The following is a 27,915-nucleotide window of genomic DNA, read 5'->3' as shown; positions in this document are numbered from 1 at the left end:
AATTTCTGTCTCAGAAGTACTGAGATTGGCCGGTAATAGAATGGTTTGTAGGAATGTCGGATTTGTCGAATTATTCGATTATTCAATAAGCGAATACATTTTTTAAACAAATCGATTGAATTTTATTCGATCAACAGAGTACTTAATCGATTGCATGATTGAATATTCTATTATTAGTAAGGATTTTTTTTTCAAATTATCCGATTAGTTAAATATTTGTTATTATTAAGTTGAATTTTAGTTTCAATCTAATGTATTAAATTTCAGTCGATAATCTGGGTTATTAATTCTAGTAGCTTGCCTTGCCTTATCGAGTAGCTTTGTGGCAATGTACCCAGTTTTTTTTTTCGTAGGTGACCAGTGATTTTCATGGCAAGCTTGTGTCCTGACCGAATGTCATCTTTCAAGCACATGAATAGCAATCGTACGCTTTCCACGATCGCAGGAGAAAACTGACACGTTTTTCTCCGAGTAAAATCATAGCCGACAGAGGAAGGCATAGAGATACATACGCATTTCTATAGCACATGTTGATGTCAACTTCTTATGAAATTGAATGTACACAACAGTATTGGTTTTATTCAGTGGGAGCAAATGCAATTGCTTTTTACCAAGGTGCAACTGAATTTTGAAACTGAACTCTGGATTCTTTTTTTTTTCTTTATGGGTAACTCTGTTCAATGATGTAATTTTTGAATCAGAATTCTTGATCTGAATTCTGGACCTGCATTCTGGAACTGGATTTTGTTCCTTGATTTTGGTACTGAGTTTTGGAACTTAATTTGAAATCTGATTATTCTGATCCAGAATATTACTGATTCAAAACTCAGTTCTAGGATTTAGGTATGGAATTCAATTTCTGTGTCACAATTCTGGAACTGAATCAAAGTTCTGTTCCTTGATTCTGAAACTGGAGTCTGTATTTTTATTCTGGAACAGAATTTGGGGACCTAAACCGAATTTTGAACCTCAATTCGAGATACGGTCTTGGACATAAACCAATCAAAGTGAGGTGCTTGCGATGCTCATGAAGCTGAAAAAATTAAAATCTCTATTCGCTCCCGATCTGAATCTGATGATATTTTGTTTCCTGGACCCGAATCTGTATTCTGGAACGGAATTCTGTACTTTGATTCTGCAACTGAATTTGAAACCCGATTTCTGCTAATTTAAACCTGAGAGTATCAGAACTCTGATCCAGAACTTAGGTTCAATGCTCGTTTCTAAGATTTAGGTCCGGAATTCTGTTCCACAATTCTGGAACTGAAAATTAATTCTGTTCCTTGATTCTGAAACAGGATTCTTTACCTTGACTCTGGAATTAAATTCTAGACTGGATCTGGACTGGAGATTCTGGATCTGGAACAGAATTCAGGGACTGAAACCGAATTCGGAACCTTAATTCGGGATACGGTCTTGGACAGGGAACAACCGAAATCTACTTACGGTGCTTATGGAGCTTAAAAAATTAATCCATTTTTTCCTGGACCGGAATCTGTCGGGTTTATTTTTTGAGTCGGGTAACGGGTTTGAATACCCGAAAGCAAACGAATCAAACGAAATCATGTAAATACGAACAGTTTATAACAAAAACTATGAAAATCGATTGCAAAGTTTTTGAGATATATCAGAACTTTTCTAAAAATAAAACTATCCGAGATAATCTCGTTAAAAGTTTGACTCATCAAGTGCTTATGGATGGAGCCGCTGTCATTTGAAATCTAGACTCGGGACAAAATTTCTCCCAACTTCTTTCGAATGTGTGTACTATTACAATATACAATCGAAAAAAATCAATTTTTGAAGTCGGATCCGGAAAACAATTCAGGCATTTTGTATGGGTTCAGGAGACCTTTGATTTGAATCTAAGATTTTTTTTGGAATTGGCTCATCCTTCTCCGACAAGAATTAAGTGTACAAAAATGCTTTCCTCATAAGCCCAGATTTTCTTTACTTAAATCAAACAATCAATCACAATTGACATGGTCTGATCAAACAAAATACTTGGGTTTAACGTATGACAGAAAAAAAAAACACTTTCAATGGAATAACGCAAACTGTTAATGGTGATCGCTATCGAGCCATGACAAATAAAAATGAATTAAATTGCTACTGGTTTTAACAGGATGGTGCAACATGGCATACAGCTCGACTAACGATCGATTTGTTACGACCGCTGTTCCCCGATCCGATTTGACGCCACCAGACTTTTTTTCATGGGGCTATTTGAAATCCGAGGTATACGCTGATAAGCCAAGAACCATACCTCAACCTCGAAGACAACATACGACGTGAAATCGCCGCCATTTACATTGGCCAAAACGATGGAAAACGCTGGAAAAAGGGCACATTTTGTACTCAAGGCCAAAGAGAGACGAGACGCAACCGGTATGGGATCAGGAGACCTTTCATTTGAATCTAAGAATTTTTTAGAATTGGCTCATCCATCTCAGACAAGAATTAAGTGCACAAAAATTCTTTCCTTATAGGCCAAAACTTCTTTTCTCAAACTAAACAATCACATCACGTTATCAAACTGAATGGCTTGGAATTGACACGGTCTGATCAAGCATAACGTAATTGTTCACCGTACACCGAGGCTTCTTTTACGCGGGGAATACGTACCGCGTAACTTCGGAAATTCACGTAGAAAAAAAAACACAAAATTGAAAAAATTGTAAAATCATTTTTTTAATCGATTATGGGATTTTGAGAATTTTGAAATCGAAAAATGTTTTTGATACCAGATGTCTTAGAAAAGCACGAAGCGTTGAGATATGGTGCAATCTCAAAATAGTTTTGTTGAAAAAAAAAACGACTTTGAGACTACGGAAATCCGCGTAGAAAGAAAACAACAAATTTGAAGAATTTTTTGTTATGCCTAATGTCTTAGAAAGGTATGAAACGTTGGAAAAAATCAAAGTTGACTTGAAAAAATTTCGGGATAACACCAGATATCTCGATATTTCATGCATTTCTAAGACAAAACAAGAAAGCCGAATAATTTCGAAAATCCGCGTAAAAAAACGCATACAAAGAACCGTAAAAAAGAACTCAGTGTATGAAAAAGTATCCTTTTTAATGGAACAACGATGGCGATCGTTATCGAGCCATGATAAATGATTTTGTGATGCCCATTGTTCGTGAGAATGGTTTGAATGGCTACTGGTTTCAACAGGACGGTGCAACATGCCATACAGCACGACTAACAATCGATCGAACACAGACATTTTGCGATCTCCACGAACTGAGTCGAACGGTATATAAGACTCGGTTCAAAAGTCAGTTTTCACAGTGATTGTATAGCTTTTGTTTACAATAAGGCAAAACATTAGAAACCTTTTTTTTGCTCACACCTCCAGAGAGACTCAATTGAAAATGCAGTTCAACGTTCCACGACTGAATAAGGTTGCAGCAGTTCACTAAAAGGTGCGCAAGCTTTTTGTTGAGATTGTATTGTTTATGAACTTCTGGACTCCTAACTCTAGAATCGGGACTATGATTTAGGCTCACAGTGTTAAAATTTATACGGTGTGTTTAGTCACAGCCGATGGAGGTTGTTTATTCATTTGGTGATCATACAATATCATACAGGTTAGTAATTTTCATAATTTGTAAATTTCATTTCCTCGGGCCCATCACTTCGACTTGTTCCCAGTAGCTGCCTTTCTCTCTAGGCGTACGAAATTAAATTAATTGTGTTGTCTCGTTGCACAGATAATGCATCCAACACCCTACAAACTGAGCGAACTGGCCCTGGCTGCGAGCAAATGGTGTTTCCGTTTCTTCCAGGTCTTTGCCATCCGCGCAAAACCTTTGACGGCGGCCAGCAAACCACTGAAACCGGGCGCACAACACGATCACCAGTCAGCCAGCCAGCCAGCAAAAAGGAAATATAAATTCCAGCCAAGTTATTGACCTGCTCGCTCTGGAATATTTTCCAGAGTGATGGGATATCAATGACACCGGGCCTGAGAATGTGCAAACACAAAGCCAACCAACCAACCAGCCAGGGAACCAGTAAGGCGGGTCGGGGCGAGGCGGAGAGGTTGGAAGAAGATGTAAATATGCGCATAAGGGAGCAAAGCAAAAATACCGATGACGAGCAACGGAAACGCTGAAGCCCGGTGGACATGGACAGTGAACTCTCGGAAAAGTATTATGGATTGTTGAACTTTGCGGAATTCTAATTGGACATGTTATGCAACCCCGTAGGATATCTCCGCGGCTAAAATCGTACCGGAATCTACCGTCATTTCCTGGAATGCGGTTTAAGTCTCGAGATAAGATAAGGGTCATTACAGAAGAAAAACAACTACATCCGATGTTATTTTCCTATGTTTTTATCTCCAAACGAAATCAAATTCTCATAAGTTTTTTTTTCCTTTTTAGCCAGAAAGTAGTTTACATTTTTTTTCTAACAAGCTTTTAATGTGTCATCAAAGCGAACAGTTAGTGCACAACACTGACAGTATTTAATTTGGCAACATTGATTCATGCCAACTCAACATTGATGCATTCTGAAAATAGTTCGATGGTCATTGAATAAACGAAGCCGCAGCAGATTTTTCTAACAGGGGTTGACAGGGTACTTGCGAAAACAGGTACTACGAAAACACTATGAACGTAACGATAATGGGTGGGTTAAAAGCTAGATAAAAGGTCGATAACTGCGATTAAACCTCGCACGCACGCATAGATGACGTGGCCAATTTGGAATTCCGTTTTATCTGCCAGTGTTAAGTCGAATGTACTGGGTAACTAGCGCTAGCGTTGGAATGGGACAAGATTGTGAGGGAAAATTCCTCTCATTCCAAATGGTTTTGTGGTTTCCTTTTGAGCCCAATAACAACCAGCATGAATAAAATCCTGCTAGTCTTACAAGCCCCCGTTGTTGAATGTTTAAGCACCGACCTTAGGATTCCTAGTATCAGTAGGACTAGCTAAAGACTGTCCCAGAAAGTATGAACGCACTTTGATTTCGCTGTAAATAATTCACAAGTGCTAGATATTCAAATGTTATTCGATATATTGATAATATTAGATTACAACAACAGAATATTATTCTCAACATTTGCTAGCTGGCGCACCTTCTTGCGAACGTTCCTCATTAAATTCCGACTTCTTGGCGACTAGTTTTGACACTTTTTTCCAAACTTTCTCGAACTGATTTTTGAATGGTTTCGGCTACCGAGACATGTTTTCTAAGATGTGCCTTCGTTATTGCCCAAAATTCTTCAAGTGGTCGAAGTTGTGGGCAATTTGGTGGATTCATGTCTTTTGGGACGAAAGTGACATTTTTGGTAGTATACCATTCTACCGTTGATTTCGAGTAGTGGCAAGAAGCAAGATCTGTCCAGAAGACAACAGGATCTTTGTGGCTTCGAATCTTGGGTAGAAGTCGTTTTTGTAAACATGCCTTGATGTATATTTCGCAGTTCATTGAAGCAGTGGTGATGAAGGGTTTCGAAATCTTACCGCAGCTACAAATTGCTTGCCAGACCATAGCTTTCTTACCAAATTTTTCGACTGACGATGTCTCGGACTGGTTTAACATTTGCCCTTCTCGCACCGTATAATATTGTGGTCCCGGCAAGGATTTGTGATCGAGTTTCACGTAGGTTTCGTCATCCATGATTATGCAGTTCGAATTTCCAGCTAGAATCGTATCGTATTTTCGAACCCTCAACCTGATCGATGCTTCTTGTTTCGGACTACTTTTTGGTTGTTTCGTTTTTTTTAGGTTCTTTAGCACGAAGAACATTTGACTTCGAAGTGCCCACTTTTTTGGCCTTATCCCGAACTGAAGCCTCCTTCTTTTGCTCGAACGCCTTCAGTATACTCTTATCCAACTGAGGGTTAGCAAGACCTTTTTTTCGACCCGTTTTCGGTTTATCCTCAAAGGTGTTATCCTCACCGAACTTCCTGATTGCATTTTGCACAGCTTTTTCACTCACTTCTTCCATTTTTGCTATCTTTCTCAGTGACAGTCCGCGTTCTGTGCACCATTTGTACATAAATTTTCGACATTGTTCTGCTGAAAGCTAACGCATTTCGAATCAAACTAATGAAAACGAATGAACAACTGCACAAGTGGTTAGAGAAGAGTGTAAACAACAGGACGCAGCCATAAAAATTGACAGATTCTGAACCATTGCGAAATGGCAGCGGTTTTTGGTTGCGTTCATACTTTCTTGGACAGTCTTTAGTGTCGCAGTACTAGCCATGCAATGATTCTGTACGCTAAGAATCGGTTGTGAATTATGCTGAAATAGAAATACATTGCTTTTTTTTACCAATCCGTAGAACTGCACTAATCATTGTTCGAATCGACTTTTAAACCGGAGCCCGGAAGGTCGAGTGTTTGACCATTGACTCGAGATTCGTCGAGATCGAAACATGTCTGTGTGTGTAACATTTTTTGTGCACTTCATCGAAACGAAAGGTTTTCTGGCTCCGATTCGGTTCCGGATTAAGTTGTGGATCATCATCGCGATCACCTCGGAAAAGTCTTTTTTTTAAAATCACAGAAACAAGATTTTTTCATGTGTTTCGTTTATACATGCAAATAAATTTAGTCCAGGCCTCAGAGAGCTGCTGACTCATTCGAATTCCGATGATCCATTTCGTATACAGAGCAAATCGTGTTCCGAAGTCACCGTTTCATCGACCAGCCCCCCGCCTAAATTGAATGTTTGCATCAAATGGATTCAAACATTACGGAAAGACTTTCGATCCCTTGCATTCGGCAAGCAATCGACGCGTATTTAGTTTATGTTCTTCAGTTTTGAATGAATAATTAACACTTTTTAAATCTTACCAATACTCGAATTGGCGAGTTAAATGTTTCATTTCTTACCGTATCAAAACCTTTCAAATTTTCTGTCTTCTGACCCAGCCAATTACACCCTTTTGAACGTAGTATGAGATTGCACGCTTCTGTATATTTTTTCTATAGACTAAGGCCAAGAATAGAGCTATTATTTATACACAAAAACTTATTCTTACGTTTTAATTTTGCTTTTGCTTTATGCGTCAAATTATATATAGGTGATATGCAAAATGCTAATTTATGAATTGCAGAACACTCCGACAATCGGACGCCAAGGCGAAATATTTGACCTATTGGAATCGCACCCTCTCATTCTGCTACTAACGCAAAAGGCGATCGCATCATAGACACACGGGGAGGTATGAGATAGGAACTTGTGAGCACTTCACCTTTCGACGACCAAATTTGTTTGAGAAAAGTGTGTTCAAATTTTTTTTTTCAAAATTTCATCAACAGCGTTCCTTTTAAATTTTTTTACAGAGAAGTTTCCCTTAAGCTCTTCAATTTGTTTAGTATGTTTTTTACATTCAATAAAATGACGTTGGAGTGTAAGTAGAGAAAGCGCAAACGTATTTCATGCGAACGATAGCAAAATTCGAATTTATCGGTACGCTATCTTGCCAAGAAATAAAAACCTACCGACAAGTACCGTGTTTTGTGTTTGCAAACTATTTGACCAACACTTGACTGTGGATCGGAAGATTGTAAGTGGAGCAATTCGAAAAGTTTGCTCCTGCCAAATGTACAAAAAGGTGGTAGACATTAAAGTTGGGTAGTCAAAATCAAAACAACAAAAAGTGAAGCAGAGGCAAGGACGGCAAGGCGTTGTAGAACACAGTGAAAAAGGTACCCAACCGAGATGACACATACCACTTTTTTTTGCAAAAAAATTTTGTACCATCAAACAAACGTGCTTCGAAGCCTTTAAACAACTTTCCGGTTTGTGGTGTTTTATTCCGCAATGTAAAGGTACGCCGTTGCCAAGCGTTTCCGGACAAAAAAGGTGTTCAAATTCCCGAAAAAGTATATGATTTGGCATGCCATATGTAGTTGCGGTCGAAAGTTTCGGTTCTACAACTAGGATGTGCTCGAGCAATAATGTCTGCGAAAGCGGTTTTTTTGTGGATTTTGCCCCTTGCCGAAATCCGTCCAGGGATGATGGTATAAAGTACAAAAAGTCAAATACGTGTCAAATCCACCAAACTGCCCAAAATTTCGCCCACTTGAGAGCTACAGGGCTCCAGTCAAGTGGAAACTCGCCTAAACTTAAAAAGGAAGCAAATGGTACCGATGATTTTTAGAGAAGATCGAGAATCGTCACCGCGATTGCAGGATGCAAAGTTCTGAGCCTCAGCCCTCAGAAGCCAGAGACTATAAAACGGAATCCGAATTTCAGAGCCCAGAAACAAAAATCTGAATATTTCAAAATATAAGTCCATTCCATAGAGTACAGTACCAAGAATCAAGCTCCCAGTGTCCAGAATCAATTGAAACTCGAAAGAAAAAAAAATATTCTGTCCAAACAAACGGCAAAGTCCGATTCCAAGCTGCCTAAAGTTCTGAAGATTCCGAAAACAATAGTTTGTCGAGAACTCAAGACCTGCTGAAGCTGAATTCCCGAAAGTTCTCAAGGCTCTTGTACGACCGTGCTTTGACGGAACACAAGAGCTACTACTTTGGAAAATACACCGAGCTCGATTTTAAGCAGCTTCCGGTCGAAAATTGGGAATTTTCCGAGACGATTCAAGCTCGTGTTCGACGACAAGTTCGCGACGAAGGCCATGATTTGGCAAGCGAATTGCAGCCGTGGCCTGAAAGTGGAACCATTCGTCACATCCTTGATAAAAACATGCCAAGATTACATCGAAGAATGCCTCAGAAAGCATTTCGCTAGTATAGAGGAAAGGGGAATCATTTGGTGCGATTTGGCAAGATGCCACTACTTCAAGACGACTACTGAACCGTTCGAATCGCCTAAACCCAATCGAAGAATCCATCGTGTCCGTTTCCACTGTTTGGGCTCTAATAGACGCTATCAAAAGAAAGGTTCACGATTTTATTCGATTTGGAGAAGAGGTGTCACGTAAGTTTTAATAAAAGTACACCACAATCCCTTTTTTGCAAATTTTTAATACAAATTTTTTCGCATTTCTTTATGCGAATTTTCAATGTTTTGTTAAGAATGTCGAAAGCTCAGGTTTTATATCTCAAACTTCAACGGGAGTCCGGAGTTTGTTCAGAAGAATAAGGTCCTTAAGTCAATGTAAGGTAATGAATAAGTGTAAAATGAGAAGTTGGCATCACTGATTCGTTACTAATCTAGTGATGTCAGAAGTTCGTAAATATTCGAATTACCGTTCAAAAGGTTTATCGTTGTTATCGGTTAGTAGATCAGAAGTGTTTGTGAAAGGTAATTTTATTTCTAAATTTTCACTAGCCAAGATCAGAACCATTCTTTGACGTAGGACTACATCTCTATTTTGAATATCGGGGAAAATTTTTAGAAAAAAGTTGTCGTACCACATTAATTCAACTCCTCGCGGTCATTGCCCAGCAAAACTAACCGTTACACTGGAAATTTGTTTATTAAAAACCCAACGGCCATAGATAAAATAGTTTAAACGTGTCGTTCCAGAAGATCCGAACCTTCGTCAAGATAATCCAGCTAACGAGCACCGGTTGCTGCTGTCTGTTAATCCGTGATAAATAGCCCACATTAACATCATTCTGTGATATTTTGCCAGCTTTACCCTCTCTCTCTCTGGCTTTATCTGTCTCTGTCCCCGCGCAGAAACCGGAGAACTTAATTAAGTCCTAAAATCTTTCCCCCTTAGAAGGCACGGTTTTATGGGTCTTTTGATCCGCACTCCTCCGCGCGTTAACGGGAAAAATCGACGCATGGATTTTAATGAATGAACCATTTCGAAAAACCCACGACGGCCACAAAAACGGAAACCGAGTAGCACTGCACCGCTGTCCGTTTATCGGCCGTTCCACCGGTCGTCTCTTTTTTTACTCTGCTTCTTCTTCTAAAGAAAGCTGAGTTCACTGACAGTTTAGTAACGAAAAGAACGACTACATAATAAAAACAACTTCACTTCGCTGTCGTTGTTGTTTGTCCAGGGCGTAATGATAACAACATTATTCTGCTCGTTCTTCATTTCCGCTCGAGAAAGCTGAAAGAATGGTGGGAACTTGCACTACTTGCATGCTTTCTGATGTGTTTCTGCTCTCTCGCTTTTTCTCTCTCTGTCTTATCTGGTTGGAAAACATGAATTAAAGACTTGGTTGAAATTGAATTTTCAAGGTGAACATAAAATGTAAAATGTAGCCCGTATTGCTTTCTAACTTTGAGCCACTAAGTTTGAGTATTAGCGGGGTGTGATAATTTGTTCGGACGGGTTAAAAGTTGAAACTTTTTCGATTGCAATCAAACATTGTCTTTGTCTACTGGATCGGATAACGTCACAGTCGAGCGAAATTTTGACTGAATCACTAAACAAAATTTTCTTATTTAAGACGTGACACAGATCTACTTGAACGGTGTCATCCTCTAGTGATTAAAATCTTGAAAATTAACGGCAAAACACAAATAGCATAAATTTATAATGTATACAAAATTAGTTTGAAATGGGTGAGTGGTTAGAAACTCGTTTTGCTTCGTTTCTCGATAGGTTCGATCGCAATAAAATCGTTGGTTGTTCGGTTTTAAAAACGATACAGTGAATCTGAACAAATAATAAATATTGATCGATCACCTTCCACGAATCTAATACGTCATTTATTATCCGTTCGTTGGAATGCCGTCAGCAAATAGGTGCCATCTGTGCATATTTCACAGCAGCTTTCGATAAAAATAACCAGCTCGATAGATTAGGATTTACTGGCCCATTATTGAATTGGTGGCAATCTTATCTAACCAAACGTACAAGGCAAAGTCCCTCAAGGCAGCCATTTAGGACCGTTCATATTTTTACTCTATCTCAACGATTTGAACTTTTCTGTAAAGTATCTAAAGCTGTCGTTTTGCCGATGATTCCAAACTATATCATTTGATTGAAAAACCAGAAGACACTCGTTTCTTACTCAGTTGGATGTATTGGCAATATGAGCAGGATGGTCTCGAATTCATCGAAATGCTCAGTTATGTCGTTTACTCGCAAACGTTCATTGATTTCGTTTGATTATAACTATGATTATGAGACTTAGGCGTGATTTTAGACACCAAGCTGAATTTTTAGAAATTACATAGAATATATAATCTCCAAAGCATCATTTGGTTTTGTTAACTGTTGATATTAAAAAAAATGATGAGGTTTTGTGCCTACAGAAAAAGAATTGATTAACTATCCACTCCCGCGGGTTTTTCCCTCTGGAATAAACTCGTAAAGTGTCTTCTGTTTTTTTCAATCAAAGGGTATAGTTCGAAATCATCGCCGTACGACAGCTTTAGACACTTTACAGAAAAGTTAAAATCGTTGCGATAGAGTAAAAATATGAACGGTCCTAAATGGCTGCCTTGAGGGAATTTGCCTTGTACGGTCGGTTAGATATGATTGCAACCAATTCAAAAATTTTGTACAAACGGCAGCAAAATTCGTATTTATCGGAACCCGATCTGCCAAGAAACTAAAACTACTGAAAAGTACTGTGTTTTGGTGAGTTTGCAAATCATTTTACCAGCGTTGAACTGTGAATCGGAGTATTGGAATTGGAACAAATCGGAAAGTATGCTTCCGACAACTGTACAAAAATCTGTCTGTGCGGAATGTGGCTGGGCAATGTTGGGAAGTCGAAATCATACGCACAAAAAGTGATGTAGACGCAAAGCCTGTCAGCGTACAAAGTGAAAAAATGACAGAATCGTGATGGAAGACAAAATTTCACTGCAAATAGTCATTCCAAGAAGCTTTACATATTTTTTGCGATATTTTACCTAATGGACCACGAAACATACGTGCTCGAAGAATTTAAACAGCTTCCGAGTCTGGCTTTCTATGTTTGCAATTCGAAAAAAAATGCCGTTGCCGAGCATTTATGGACAGAGAAAATGTCTAATTTCTCCGAAGAAATATTTGATTTGGCAGGCAAGCCATATGTAGTGTCGGAAATTTAAAAGTTTCGATTCCACCGGCAATATCAATAACGGTGTGTACGAAAAAGCCTATCTGTGAAAGCGATTGCTACCATTTATCGAGAGCCACGACAGTCCAGCTCTGTTTTGGATGGATTTGGCTTTTTGCCACTGTGTGAAATTCGTAGTCTAGGAGATCAAATAAGTGCCAAATACAGCCACAGAAAGCTCGATAATTTCACAGAATGAACGATTTACATCTTAATCAACTATTCCCAATATACTTTTAACTCTATTATTCTGAAACAAACAACCGATTTTGTTGAATTATTTGTATTTTTTTCCTACTGGTATTTTTATAGTGTTCCAAGTGTAATGTGAACAGACTGTAATTTAAAATGCAATGGCCCTACGAGACAAAGACAAATTGGAAAAAGAAAGAAAAACCGGTTTACACTGAGATCTTTTTTACGCGGCTTTTTTCACGCGGCTTTTTTACGCAGATTTTTTACACGAATTTCCGGGTTTTCTTGTTTTGTCTATGAAATACATGAAACGTCGAGATGTGGTGTTATTCCGAACTTTTTTTACGTCAACACTTAGAAAATTTCTGATTTTTTTCAAAAAATAAATTTCTTAGATCACACCAGATCTCGACGTTTCATACATTTCTAAGGCATAAAAAAAACTTTTATGTCAGAAATCCATAAAAAGAATGTCCAAGTCCCAAAGTTGTTTTCCCCGTTTTTTTAGGTTACACGATATCTCAACGTTTTATGCATTTGTAAGACGTTTAGCATCAAAAGTAAAATTTCTTCAATTTTCGGTTTTTTCTACGGTCGTTTTTCTTCCAAAGTCGTTTTTTTTTTTAAAAAAAATTTCAGATTACACCATATTTCAACGTTTCATGCATTTCTAAGACGTTTGGCATAAAAATTTTTTTTTTAGATTACACCAGATTTTGATGTTTCCTGCATTTCAAAAATATTTTGGCATAAAAAATTTCTTTATTTTTGCGTTTTTTTTTCACGCGGATCTCCGAAGTTAAGCGGTTTTATGCGCGGTATCTCCCGCGTAAAAAGAGTTCTCAGTGTATGTGGCAACGAATAAAGTCACTTTGCTTCGGTACAAGTTTAGATGTCTTAAGTAGAGATAAATTTACGCCTGCTTGTGGGTTTATGTTGAACTACTGAGTGGTGTGGCAGTTCAACATGAACTGCCAAGCACTGATGAATCAAAGACGAAACGTAAATCCAAAAAGTATAAACAGTCATGTGCGCCAGTTATTTATAACCAAGGAACGAAGTTTTTTTTTGCAGCAATCTTCTAAATAATCTCTAATGAATATTAGAACAAAACTACGACAAGTAATTTATAAAATCTGGAATACACTGAGGTCATTTTCTATGCAGTTTTTAAGCGATTTTTTACGCGAATTTCCGAAGTTGCTCACTTATTTTTGATCTTTTTTTCTAAAAAAAGTTTTTGATTTTTTCATGCATTTCTAAGACATTCGACATAATTTTTTTTTTATTTCGTAAATCTCAAAATTCCCAAAGTCGTTTTTTTCAATATTTTTTATCTCAACGTTTCATGCATTTCTAAAATAGTTGGCATAAAAAAAATTTTTTTTTATAAAAAAATTCTTCAGTTTTGCAGTATTTTCTTCCGCGGATTTCAAAAGTTCCAGAGTAGTTTTGTCCAAAAAACAATGTTTGAGATTACACCATATCTGGACGTTTCATGCATTTCTAAGATAGTTGGCGGCACAAATTTTTTTTTTATAGTTTCGCGGTTTTTTTCCGCGAATTTCCGAAATTACGCGTTTTTTGTAGCGCGGTTTTGTTTACGCGGTACGTACTGATGTTTTAAAATTGTACATTTATGGTGTTCTCTGTTACTGGTGTTAAAAGACTATATTTTCATTACTTTATCCAAATTGGTTTATATTCAATTTTTTACTAATATTTATTTCTGTTTGTTTGTTACATTAAAACTGCAATTGCAAGTGCTTGGGCCGGTGCTAGTTTTCCGTTTAAAACCATAATTTGAGTAAAATTCGGTGGCCCTGAAAAAGGCCGTTTTATTAAAGTGTTGAAAAAGCAGATTCGTTTTGTAATTCGCTGCAAATTCACTCAACAAACACCCGGAAGTAGAGTTTTGGAATCTGCTTGTTGAAAGTGATGGAAAGACTACTTGATCTACTTGCCTATACCTTGAATATGTTGAATGATTCGACTTCCTAATATTGAATTTAAAATGGGGTCGCTGCACCTCCTGCATTTCACGTGTAGTATCATTTAGCTACGACAACCGTAAAAAACCAGTCTCCTTAATTCCGTTTCACTCCAGTCTTTGGTTTAAAAAAAACATATTGCTGGTCATTTATGGGTAAGTCTTGTTTTGTGCTTAGTGCGAATAACCACTATAAATTTTCTTTACGTTTCGTCTTCGCCTCGTCAGTGTATAACAGGTTCAACATAAACTCTTATGCACTGACTAAAAAAACGGAGCGTAAAAAAAAAGATTTGTAACACGTACAGGGACACTTTTTGATCTCGACGAATTGATTCGAACGGTGTAAGACACTACGCTCTTCGTGCCTTAGATTAAAAGTTGGTTTTCATAGTGATAGCGTAACTTTTCCGAAGAGCTCCTCAGTCGGATAGCGCCGAAACATTCGAACATTCAATTCATCTTCGTCGTTTCGCTGCGGCTACTTTCAATAGCATAGCGCACCAGCTACGGATAAACATCAGCACTGTGCGGAGCAGAACTCTTCTGCTGAAAAAATTCGTGGTATGCGAAAAATTTCCTCGAACCGTAAACAAATATTTTCGCTTCAGCATTTTCACGCCACGCCGTCGAATGAAACGACGGCGCATTCGTTATTCGTTCTTCGAAGCGATTCACGATTGACGGTTGTGGTTGGTTGGGGAAGAAGGGTTAGGACAGGCAGAAAAGAGGACGCGTTGGCTGTGAATCACGGTGAGTGACTCGGCGGGCAGATATAAATTTCGTGGCCCTCGACAATTCATAAATTATCTGCTTGGCAAATTTTTTATCATTACTCAACCGAGGAATGGGTGCGAAGTCCGACGAGCAAATATTTGTCCCATCATGCAAGTGGGGATGATAAGCGGTGGAACCCGTTTGGATCTGCTTGTTGGTGCAACAACAAAAAAGAAAAAGAAATAATTTGAATGATAACAATAAAAACTCGAAAATTTTTTTTTTTTATCAAAATTATAGACACTGAGACTGATATGAGAGAATGAAAAAAAACTGACTCGGATCCCATTTTGACTTTTTTATTATCTTAAGATAGCAAATCTAGGCAGAATGGATTTGTTGCGGCTGGTCGTTTATGAGAATCATATTGAGACTAAGTTGTTATTTACGGTTTGCAAGATTTCAAATTTCTTATATCAATTTTTAACAATGGCGAAGAATTTTTTTTTGTCATTTCTTCAACCCGTCATTCCGAAGACGGAACGCAGATTAGGATTCAGTAATTTTATTATTTGTATCTACATTTCGTCTTTGACTCATCATTGCATAGCAGTTCATCTTGAACTGTCACGCCACTCAGCAGTTTGCAGTATATTTACTTATGAAGTCCCGAATGTCCGAAAGTAGCTTTTTACGCGGGGATTACGTACAGTGTGAAAAGAAACAGCGGAACTTCGGAAATCCGCGTAAAATAAAATCGCAAAACCAAAGACAAAATTTTTTTGTGGGCAAATATTTTAGAAATGCATGAAACGTCCAGATCTGGTACAATCTAAAAATTCTATTTTCGAAAAAAATCGAAAGTATGGACGCAACCAAAAACCGCTACCATTTCGCAATGGTTCAGAATCTGTCAATTTTTATGGCTGCGTCCTGTTGTTTACACTCTTCTCTAACCACTTGTGTAGTTGTTTATTCGTTTTCATTAGTTTGATTCGAAATGCGTTAGCTTTCAGCAGAACAATGTCGAAAATTTATGTACAAATGGTGCACAGAACGCGGACTGTCACTGAGAAAGATATCAGAAATGGAAGGAGTAAGTGAAAAAGCCGTGCGAAATGCAATCAGGAGAATAAACCGAAAACGGGTCGAAAAACAGGTCCTGCTAACCCTCAGTTGGATAAACATATACTGAAGGCGTTCGAGCAAAAGATGGAGGTTTCAGTTCGGGATGTGGCCAAAAAAGTGGGCACTTCGAAGTCAAATGTTCCTCGTGCTAAAGAACGTTTGAATCTTTGAACCTATAAGAATTAGAAACATCCAAAACGTAGTCCGAAACAAGAAGCATTGATCAGGCCGAGGGTTCGAAAGCTGTACAATACGATTCTTGCTGGAAATTTGAACTGCATAATCATGGACGACGAAACCTACGTGAAACTCGATTATAAATCCTTGCCGGGACCACAATATTATATGGTGCGAGAAAGGCAAGTGTTAAACCAGTCCGAGACATCGATTAAAGTCGAAAAATTTGGTAAGAAAGCTATGGTCTGGCAAGAAATTTGTAGCTGCAGTATGATTTCAAAAACCTTCATCACCACTGCTTCAATGAACAGCAAAATATACATCAAGGAATGTTTACAAAAACGACTTCTACCCATGATTCGAAGCCACAAGGATTCTGTTGTCTTCTGGCCAGATCTTGCTTCTTACCACTACTCGAAATCAACGGTAGAATGGTATACTACCAAAAATATCACTTTCGTCCCAAACACATGAATCCACCAAATTGCCCACAACTTCGACCAATTGAGAAATTTTGGGCATTAACGAAGGCACATATTAGGAAACATGTCTCGGCAGCAGACACCATTTAACAGTTCGAAAAAGATTGGAAAAAAGTGTCAAAACTTGTCGCCAAGAAGTCTGACGGAATTTAATGAGGAACGTTAGCAAGAAGGTGCGCCTGCTAGTCTACAATGGCTAAGTAGCAAATGTTGAGAATAATATTCTGTTGTTGTAGTCTAATATTATCAGTATATCGAATAAAATTTTAGTATCTAACACTTGTGAATTATTTACAGCGAAATCAAAGTGCGTCCATACTTTCTGGGACAGTCTTTATTTCGCTATTTGCATCAAAACTGTCGTCCGAACACGAGAAAGCTAAACGTGATGAGTTTTCCTCTTTAAGCCTCGTTAATGCCATACATTTTATAAAACTGTAATTTTGAGTTAATTGTACTTATTTCATACTTCTGAAAATTTTGTCATAAATTGCTGATCATATTTTCGATATAGTGGAGAAAAAATTATGTTGTTATATTAAGTACAACAAGAGATATTCACGATTAAGTTCTACCCATTCTTGTTTATGGTCAATTTTGGAAAGGTGCCCCATAGTAACTTAAGTCGTATTCACGACAAAAATTTAGTTTAATTCAGAGTAAATTATCTTAATATCTATTGCACTCATTGAAGTATCTAAGTACATCCAGGAGAAAACATCCCGATCGAAAAGAACGATCATTTTTGATGATGAAAGAAAGCATAAAAAAGTTACCACAAAATGAAAAATAAATCGTGTAAATTTTACTCTCATTATTCGTTGAAAAAGTCAGACACAGTTTTCAGTGTTAATTACATAATTATTTTATAGAATCTGCAAGAATCTGTCGAGACGGGAGAGCAACTGATGACAAATAAGGTGCATGAGTGTATTGAATGTGCAGAATGCACAAAGTTTGTACGTGCACTACGAACTTTGGGTGCGTTCTGATAGTTCAACTGAGTTCAACTTGCCCAGGTTTTCAATGATTTAACCCAGTGAAATTTGTCGACCGGAATCGGTCCGATTGTCGAATCGATTGCTAACGTTCCTCTACATGCTCTTTGGACATAACTCATGGTTTAAGTTGCGATTACTCAAATTCATAAACAGAAACAATATGTCAAAGATTGAGTATGGATTTGAGTAAAATTTATTCAGGCCATGAGTTCTCTCGCATTTATTCATACAATAGAGTAAGCGTTAAGTTTTCAAACATTTGAGTGAAAAAAATTGCAGTTCAGTGCGCTTCATTATCGGAATATTCTAATCGAATTTAAGAATGCAAGAATACGTCGTTTTTCATTGCCGTTCCTAGATTCGGTTTTTGAAACCAGAAAACACCAATCATAGTTGTTTTCAATAGAAATTTTATGTTTCCAGTTATGCTATGTGAGACGTCTAACATAGGGATATCAAAATCATTCAATTTTGACTCCAAACCGGTCAAAAGAAAATGGTTTTAAATCACTTTTTTGCGCTTCCACTTAAAAGAAAGAAGACTAGAAATCCATGTATATTTACCATTAACGAAGAAGAATTTCTTTATTTTGAGTGCCAGGAACTCCAATTTTGAGTTAAACTCACTTTGAGTAAAAAACCCTCCAATGTTGACAGCTTCATCCCTTAACTCAAAAATAAGAAGATAGGTGGTAACTCAAACCTAGAGTACGTGAACTTTTTATGAATCACTCAATTTTGAGTTATGTTCAATGAGGATGTATCATCGTATGGTAAACTAGGAATAACTTTCTGTAATGTTATTTTTATTGGTGGAAAAACCGATTTTCCTAAAAATCTGTAAAAAATCAGGTTTTCTTGGAAACTCCGTAGAAAATTCAGTTAATTTTATCAATGTTCTTGAATATCAGTATAATAGTGAAAAATCCGTATATCTGGTAACCCTGAATGAGAGTGAGGCTTTATGTACGATTCGGACGATCCGTCTCCTTCCGTCACAGTCAACCTCCGTCACCGTCAACATTAATTACATGCATTCTTATGGAGACGAGACATTCACACGTAACGTCACCGTCGCGGAACGTCTTGACGGACGGAGCATGTGAACGTTCCCGTAAAGAAAGTATTAAACTAATTTTGACGGAAGCTGATGTTCCGGTGGCGGAAGAAGGCGGATCGTCTAAATCGTACATTATACTACGCAGAGGGTCTGTTGCAGAGAAGTCAGATCTGCAGATTTATCTATAAATTTGAAGATTTCGTACATAGTGCTGCAGACATTTTTTGTTGTGCAGACTTTTGAAAATCGAGTTTTTCGCAGACTTTGGTCAAAATTTACAGACTTTTGAAATAGTTGGGACCTTTTTTTTTGCTCACCAAATCAGTTTAGCGTATCATACTTTATAGAGAAATGGTTACCAGCAAGACATACTTGGTGACTGCAGATTTTTTTTTCGGATATACAGACTTTTCCAACCCTGTCTGAAGATATTTGAATTTTTACCTTGCATCTCTGGTACTCGCCTAGTTGAACATCGGGACCAACGTTGCCAGGTATACTGATTTATCGGTATTTATACAGATATTTGACCTCTAAACCGCAATACACATATGTACTCCCAAAACACCGATAATTCACGGATCGTACAGATAAATACCGATTTTCGTTGATAACATGGATAGATAGGAGAAAAGGTTGCTACGAGAATCCCTTTTTTTTGCTCACCAAAATGAGCTTTGGTGACATTTCCGTGAACTTCTGTTGACAGATAGATTTTTGCGCCGAATACAGATTTTTAGAAAAATGACCTGGCAACGCTGATCGGGACTGATATGTACCTGACTACTTCGAAATCGTCGTCCGGGTGCGAAAAAGGCGAACAAGCATGATGAGTTTTTCTCATTTTTTCTAAAAGTTTGAGTAAGCTAAATTTTCTGAGTTATTTATGGTTGTCTCACAATTGATTTGATTGATCAAGAATTGTGTTTCCAATATTTTTATGGTCGGTAGAACTTCCACCAGTAGGACTGACTAGCCTTTCACGGGGACGCCGAAATACTTGCCCTATTTGAATGGTTTTTAATGTTTTATTGAATTTCAAATGAGTGATTAAATACAAACAAATTCACACCCTCTCATTCTGCTACTAACGCTGTATTTTTCTATGTTCTAAGAAAATTATCCGGTCGCCGATATCATTTCACCATCCCGCCCTGTAGAATGATTCCATACGTGATGAAGTATATACTAATGATCGGTATTATTTTTATCCCTTCCTACACAGACTCACCAAGCCAGAAACGTTCGCCGACTGCATCGGAAATGAGCTTCCATTCGGCTGGGAGGAAGTGTACGACCCGCAGATCGGAACGTACTACATTAACCACAACTCGCAGACGACCCAGCTCGAGGATCCCCGGCTGGAGTGGAAGAGCAAGCAGGAGGAGATGCTTCGCGAGTATCTCTGCTCCGCACAGGACACACTGGAGGCCAAGAAGGAGATCTTCAACGTGAAAACGCAGCGGCTGCATCTGGCACAGGAGGAGTACAACCACCTGAACGCCCTGGCCGCCAGTAGGACTAGTTGTAAGTAGCATTCATCCGAAGTCCGAATCCCGTCTCAAGCAATGCTAAATTTCTTTTCGCCCCCCGTTCCGCAGTATGTTCTTCAACAAGTTCATGTAGTACAAAGTTCGATCCGGAACTGTTGCGAGCGGATCTCGCACTAGCCAAGGAACGCGTGTTTAGGCTCAAGAAAGAGTTGTCACGGATACAGAAGGAAATGCATAATACTCAGAAAGGTGTCGACACTCTGTCGAGGTAATTAATTCTTTTTTTTTTGTAAGCTTAAAAATTACTCTACTCACGTTCGTTTTTCTGTTTCCGTTTTGCAGTGTTGAACAAAAGTTGAATTCTCACATCAACGGCTGCTACAACATAACCGAGGCGCAGGCCATACTGGAGGAGGTGAAGAAAATTCAGAAATCGCTCATCACCGGCGAAAAGGAGAAAAAAGAGCTGATGAAGAGTTTGGCCCAGGTCAAGGACGATCTGACGCGGTTGCAGCTGCGACAGGAAAGTCCGGACGCATCGACGTTCAACCTGGCCCAGGACCGAGTGTGTGCCGCTTCACAGACCGATCTGTCGTCGGAAAATTTCCCCATGGGAGCCCGGGAAATGGCCAAAATGCGGCAACGGTACGACGAATGGCGAAAGCGGGTTAAGGAAATACAGGAAAAGCTTGCCGCCCTCGAGGAAAAGATACGGCCCGGTGAAGTCGAGTCCGACCAGGATCGGCTGTTGCTGTTCCAGGAAAAGAAACAACTACTGCTGGAGTACCGAAGTATCACACCAAAATCCCGCTCCCAAACCGAAATGAAACGAATACAGACGGTGTGTAAACAGCTGGAAGCGGATCTGAACATGGCCTACGAGGAATCAAATCAGTGCATAGCAAATCGTCTGAAGCTTCACGAAGAAAAACAAGCGCTGTTACAGCAACTGCTGGAGGCACTCAAAGAATTCACCCATCTGGAGAACCAACTGAAGTCTCTTTCCGCCAGTACCTTATCGATCAGCAGTAGCTCTAGTATCGGATCACTGTCGACTGCCAGTAGCAAAGGATCACTCAGTGGACTCAGTTTCACCGACATCTACGGTGATCCACTTTCTACCGAACCGCAGATCGATATGGTTGACATCAACCGTCGAGTGCAGCGATTGTTCCATCCCAGCTCGGATGTGTCGTTGTCGCCGCGAAGTAGTCTATCGCTGGAAACCCCACCTGCTTCTCCGATGAAGATGGAATGGAACAGTGGGGGTGGTGGTGGTGGTGGTGCGGAAACACCGTACAAAAGTTCCGCTCCGTATAACGTGCCTGCTCCTAGTTACGGTGGTTCCGAGTACAACCTGGACAAACAGAGGTTGGAAGAACAACTGCAGGACCTGAAGATTCGACAGCTCGGAATACCGCCGCTTTCTCCCATCTACGAAAAACCATCCTATCTGGATATTCCTCCGGCTGTCATCCTGAGCCGCTCGTCGTCCACCTCCAATACGAGATCCGTATCGACCACGGTTAGTGACGAATCGGTAGCCGGTGATTCCGGAGTGTTCGAAGCGTCCCGTGCCCTGCTCACCAACAAAGAATGCGCACAAGTCCAGATAGGGCTGCGGTACACCGTCGCTGACAGCACACTTTGCATAATGATAGAGAAAGGACGAAATCTAACGGCACTCTGCCTACCGGATGGTTGCCAGCTGTTCATTCGAGCCATTCTACTGCCCGGCACGGCAAGCCTATTTATCCGTACTAACGCTGTGACGGACTTCGTGAAGCCGGTCTTCAAAACAATGCTGGTAGCTCAGATGCCCCTGGAAAAGGTTTACACCAAATCACTTCATGTAAAAGTGATGATCATCGTGGGACAACGTGAGGATTGGGTAGGAAGTGCGCAAATCAGTTTGGCCGAGTTTGTGCCCACGGATGCCACCAGCAAGTGGTACAATATCATAAGTAGGAAATCAATGAACGAACTGGAATCGTTTGAGGGTTGCAGCGGAGCTTTCGGTATCAAGGAGGAATCGTCGGATGAGTCGACCATTATCTCATCGCAAACATCAACTCTGACGCGTAATCAGGGTCAGGAAGAGCTACAGGCGGTCCTGGAAATGGTGTACGACGATCTGGCTCACGAGGACGGTGACGACGATGACGAGGATGATGTTGATGAGACCGAAGAGGACGATGAACACGATCAGGAAGAGGTTAACGATCAAGGTAGGTTATTTTATTTTCTTGTTGAAGAAAACAATACATTTTCTAAGCTTCTTCTTCTCATTCACAGCTGCCACACAATTGATGCTGGAGGAGTACATGAACAGCGTCAAGGGTACGATAGCTACCGAGGGCGAAGGTGATGAAGAGGCAGCGATGGCGGTGGAAAAAGCCGACAAGGAAACCAACACCGAGTGTGCATTTTTGCCGGAGAAAGGACGACGTCGGCTGAACGAGGCCGCTCGCAACAGCAACAACGGTACGATCGAGGAGAACTCCGTGCTGGACGATCGAATCGTGAAGCGGTCGCAAACGTTCTCGCCAAGGTATGTGTGGGTTTTGGGTTTTTTGGGTGGGGAACTATTTGAATAACAAAACATGTCTATTTGGATAACAGTAACTCCGAAGTTGATTCTCAATTTCACTGAAAAATATTCGTAAAATTTCTAACGATCCCATTCAGTGATTTTCATAAGGCAGTCTCTTGAATTCTCCGATCTTCGTACTGTACTTTAATGACGTGTTCATTCGTTTGGAAGACCAACAATCGTTTTTTTTACATCGTTTTTTACAAGACTGAATTGACGGTCGACGTGTACTAGATTCCAAAATTTTGAGAGTTCAGAATTTCAATAACAGTTATTTCAAGAGTTCAAAAGTTCATATATAAAACTATTAAAAATCTACCAGTACACGATTGTTAGAGTGCAGCAGCGTTGATTCTTAGCTTTAAGAGTCCAATGGCCCAAGAAACCAAAAGAGTAATACTACCAAATTTCAAAATAAAATAGTAATAATCTGAGAAAAAACTAGCTTAAAAGTCTTAGAATCGAAAAATTTATAAAACAAGAGTTTAAGAATAGGAAACAGGTCGAAATTCCCAAAATCAAAGAATTAAGAATCGTGGGCTACAAGCGATCTGTAATCAAGAAGTTCAAGAATTTAACATTTATTAATCAAGAGTTCAAAAATTCAGTCTTCCATGAGTCTAACAGTTCAAGAGCTCAAAATCAAAGAGATAATGAAAGAGAATTCACGATAAAGCTCAAGAGACCAAGATTCAATGAGGAAGAGTTCAATGTTTCCTAGTGTCCAACTATCTGAAAGTCCAAAACTCTAAGAAACTAAAATTTGAAAGGCTTAAAAGTTAGAAAATAAAATCTCCAAGAGCTAATATAAAAATCACAAAAACCATTAGAGTCAGAATCCAGGAGTTTAAAAAAATCAAAGTTCATGAGCCCCTTACTGCAGCACTCTCAGAGCTCTCGGTCAGCGTACTGAGTCTTAATGTCTACGAGTTTCAGAGTGCAGAAGCTCATGAATTCTGTAAAGCCAAAATTCAGAAGGTACAACTTTTTTTGAACAAAATCAACAAAGAATCTAGTGAAAACAGATAAAACTGCTTTTGCAACAAAAACAAAATTGTTCGAAGCACCGTAGGTCAGTATTTCCTGAACTATAACACTCCTGATTTTTAGCTCTCCTGCGTTCATGAGCTCCTGGGCGACACCGTCGATAGACCCAGGAGCCTTTGAACGGAAGGAAAGATTAAACCCGGGGTTGAATAAAACTATAACCAACTCCAGGCCTCCTGAGCTTTGTAGCTCCGAAATTTATGCGCTCCTAAATTCAAAAACTCCTGGTTCCTGGATTTTTTAAACCTAAAGATTTAGAAGCTTCTGACACTACTATTCATTTGAACTCCATGGGTTCGGAACGCCTTAACTATGTGATGCTAGGTCATTGGAACTCCTGAGCTCTAGAATGCCAGAATTATCACTCTCCGGAATTCAAGAACTCCTGGATTCTGGCTCTCATTGAATTGGATCTTGGACTAATGAATTATGGGACTTCTACATCCTGAATAAAACCCCACAAACTGTAATATTCCTGCATTTCTGTTCTCCTAAATCCATGAACTCACTGATTTTGGAAGTTTTGTAATTTGGAAGCTCGAAGTTCACGAATCCTAGAGTCTGATAATTTGAATGTTCAAGAGTAACATCTAGACTCTTGAACATTCAAACAGATAATAATAATTCCAAAGATCAAAGTTTCCAAGTGTTGGAGTCGAAGAGTCTAGTAGTTTCAGGTAGTAATAGTAGTAGTTTAGAAGTGACGTCTTCAAGATTCCCACAGTGCGATAGTACATTAATTCAAGAGAGTTAAAATTCAGGAATATTAGAGTTCAGGAGTCCCAACATCCAGTTCAGCTCAGGAAATTCAAAGTCCAAAAGTTCAGGAATTCCAGATTATAGGAGTCTTAGAGAGTAGAAGTCTTTAAGAATCCCAGAGTAGGGTAGTTAATTAATTCAGAAGTGTTAAAATTCAGGAATATTAGAGTTTTGAGTGTCCCAACTTCCAGGAATCATAAAGTTGAACAGTTTCGTAGTCCAAAAGTTCAGGAATCCCAGGTTCTTAGAGTCTTAGAGTACGGGAGTCTTCAAGAATCCCAGAGTATGGTATATTATTATTTCACGAGAGTTAAAATCCAGGAATATTAGAGTTTAGGAGTCCCAAACTTCCAGGAATCGCAAAGTTAATGAGTTCCATAGTCCAACAGTTCAGGAATTCCATAGTTTCAGGATACCAGTAATTCCAAAGTCTTGTTGACAAAGCATTCTGCAGCTCCAGTGTCTAGTGGTCTCAGAATCTAGGAATTCCAGAAACAAGGATGCCCGGAGTCCAGTAGTCTCAAAATCCCAGAATCCAGGTATCTTAGAGTTTTAGCCTATGGGCTCTCAATGTTCAGTATTACTCAAGTTCAAGAGTCACAGCTTCTATGTAATACGAAAGTCTCAGAGTCCAGGAGTCCTAGAGTGTAAGATGAATCTGAGAGTGCAGAAATTCTAGAATACAACAATCCATTAGCCCCAGAATTTAATAATTCAAAAGTCAAGGTCCCAAACTACAAGAACACCGGAATAGATGAGTTCAAGATTCTTTAAGTCGGATTGGGATACTTCGAATCCTTGAGTCTCAAAATTTAGAGGTCGTAGAGTTCAAATTCTTAGATTCAAAAGTATCCCGATTCAGAAATTTGAGAGCCCAGAAGTCCTAAAGTCTATAGATGTTAGAATCAAGAAGAGTCAGAGGTCATAAATCCCAGTGTTCAACAATCTCAATCTCAGCCTATAGGTCCAAGGCCAGTGAGGTCAAGAGTCTCAAAATCCATGAGTCCCAAGAATCTAAGAGAAATTTGGTTTATTTCATAACAGTTATTGAGTTTTTCATTATTACCGGATTCTAAGAATCTATGGTTCAGTAGTCTCAGAGCTCATGAGTCCAAAGTTCAGCAGTCCCACCATTTAGAAGTCCAGTGGAGTGACAATCAAAAATAACTCTTAAGAAATAATTTCCAGAGTCCGCCAATCCTAAAGTTTAGAAATTTAAGAGTCCAAAAGTTTCAAAGTCCAGAAGTTAGTTCCAAAGTCCAAAGGTTTCAGAATCCAGAAGAGTCAGAGTCCATGAGTCCCAATGTCCAGCAATCTCAGAGGTTATAAGTTCAAAGTTTAAGAGTCAAAAAGTCCATAGATCTATGAGGCCCAACAACCCAAGAATCTAGGAAAAAATTGGTTTTACGCATTACAATTGTTGAGAAAGTATTTCATTTAGCCCATATTCTAAGGATCCGTGGTCTCGTAGTCTCAGACTTCATAAGTGAAGCCAGAAGCCATGAAAAATCTTAGGAAATAATTTCTAGAGTCCAGCGGATCCAGAGTCCGTAAATCCTAAAGTTCAGAAGCTCAGCAGTCCCAATGTCCAGAATTTCCAAAGTCTAAAGGTGTCAGAATCCAGAAGAGTCAGAGTCTATGAGTTCAAAAGTCCAGTTTTTGAGCGTTATAAGGTCAAAGTCTGGACGTTCAAGAGTCAAGAAGTCTCAGAATCCACGAGTCCCAAGAATCAAAGAATCTAGGAGATCTATATTTTAAGAATCTATGGTCTAGTAGTATCCGAGTTCATTAGTTTAAAGTCCAGAAGTCCCACAATTTAGGAGTCCAGTAGAGCTAGAACCCAAAACACTCGTAGGAAATAATTCGCAGAGTCCATTAGATTCAGAGTCTGCAAATCCGTAATGTCTAGCAAGTCTCAGAATTCATGAGTCCCAGAAATCAAACAATCTAGGAAAAAGTTTGGTTCAATAGGTTACAATTATTGAGAAACTAAAAATTACTAAAGTTATTCGAATGTAGTGCACTGTGTCGCGGATTCCATTCTGTTGGATGACTTTCAAGCAGTTCCGATTGTGGTAGAGTAAAATATACAATTGGTTAAGTGGGTTGACTAATGACTAATGAAAAATTTATTTCGATCAACAACCTTCGTTGCTAAGGCTACAACACATAATATATTGGTTAGTTAGTTATTGAGAGACTACTTCGATTACAATATTCTTCGGCGTGATAAGAACACAAACGAATTTCCAGACATGACAGTCACGATCTTTTTTTGGTGCACATCTACGGTCCTCCGTGAAACTGGCACCAATGGTGATAAATTGGTTGCACTGCCTAGTTCCCATCATACACAAGATCATACATTTATAATGCAAATGTCAAAGCGTGAGAACCCTTTCGATTCGGTAGCTCATTTGTATATATTGAGATTTTATGGCACACTGGTTGAAATGATAACAATGCAAGTAATCTCGCGCTCCACCAAACGGTGAGTGCGGTCATTTCAGAAGGTACCGGGAACGAACCACATTTTTCAAAAATATTTATAAGCACATACATGTCTTTATTATTTATCTTTGATAAGAATTCAATGGTTTTATGAACAGCGGCAACACTTGAATATTCAACCAGATTTTTTGCCTTTTTTTAACTATCAATTGCACTGATCCAATAGCGGCCCTTACACGATCATTAAAAGTGTCATTACTAAGTAATGACACTTCTGCTCAAACGCTCGTCATTACTGCATTACTCTACATCATTACTTTTTAGCATTACACGTTCATTATTAATGATGAGTATTTGTAACTACTCCAGCAATAGCAATATTTTCATTATCGTTTAGCTGAAAATAAATTTGATTTGCCATTGAAACGTTAAGGTTAATGAAATATTAACAATTTAAATCTACACTTTGTCATTTTTTCGCGTATAGTTCTAAAGATATTCAGAATGAGACGGGATCATCAATCAAAATAATGTTGGTAATGATGGAAAATCCGGAATTCCATCATTACTCGTGTCATTACTGAACTCGTAGACCTTACACGATCATTAAAAGTGTCATTACTTTTTAGTAATGACACTTTTAATGATCGTGTAAGGGCCGCTAATGATTTTACCACACAATTTTCCTTTCTACTTCAACAGTGCCGTGGCCAGTAAATCGCGCTACATATGCCGCCTGAACCGGAGTGACTCGGATTCGGCCATGCACTTCAACAATCCCGTCACACCGCACCCATTCCGACGGGGGGCAGTGGAAAGGCGATCGCTGCGGTATCACAATCGTACGCCCAAGGTTTACCACAGTA

General features: G+C 39.0%; 1 protein-coding gene across 5 annotated transcripts in view; it reads left to right on the top strand.

The window, feature by feature from the left end:
* Positions 1 to 27,915, top strand: part of LOC131426239 (protein kibra) — an 82,858-nt gene that overhangs the window by 48,675 nt on the left and 6,268 nt on the right. For all 5 annotated transcript variants that reach the window (XM_058588822.1, XM_058588826.1, XM_058588823.1 and 2 more), the window contains exons 3-7: positions 19,932 to 20,233; positions 20,308 to 20,467; positions 20,542 to 22,427; positions 22,495 to 22,750; positions 27,752 to 27,912. In XM_058588822.1, the coding sequence (XP_058444805.1) occupies positions 19,932 to 20,233; positions 20,308 to 20,467; positions 20,542 to 22,427; positions 22,495 to 22,750; positions 27,752 to 27,912 (2,765 nt within the window). The remainder of the gene's footprint in view (positions 1 to 19,931; positions 20,234 to 20,307; positions 20,468 to 20,541; positions 22,428 to 22,494; positions 22,751 to 27,751; positions 27,913 to 27,915) is intronic.

Source organism: Malaya genurostris, chromosome 1 (genome assembly GCF_030247185.1).
Source record: "Malaya genurostris strain Urasoe2022 chromosome 1, Malgen_1.1, whole genome shotgun sequence".
Taxonomy (NCBI): Eukaryota; Metazoa; Arthropoda; class Insecta; order Diptera; family Culicidae; genus Malaya; species Malaya genurostris.
Note: the sequence above shows the minus strand (reverse complement) of the source record. Positions and strands in the feature narration are given on the sequence as shown.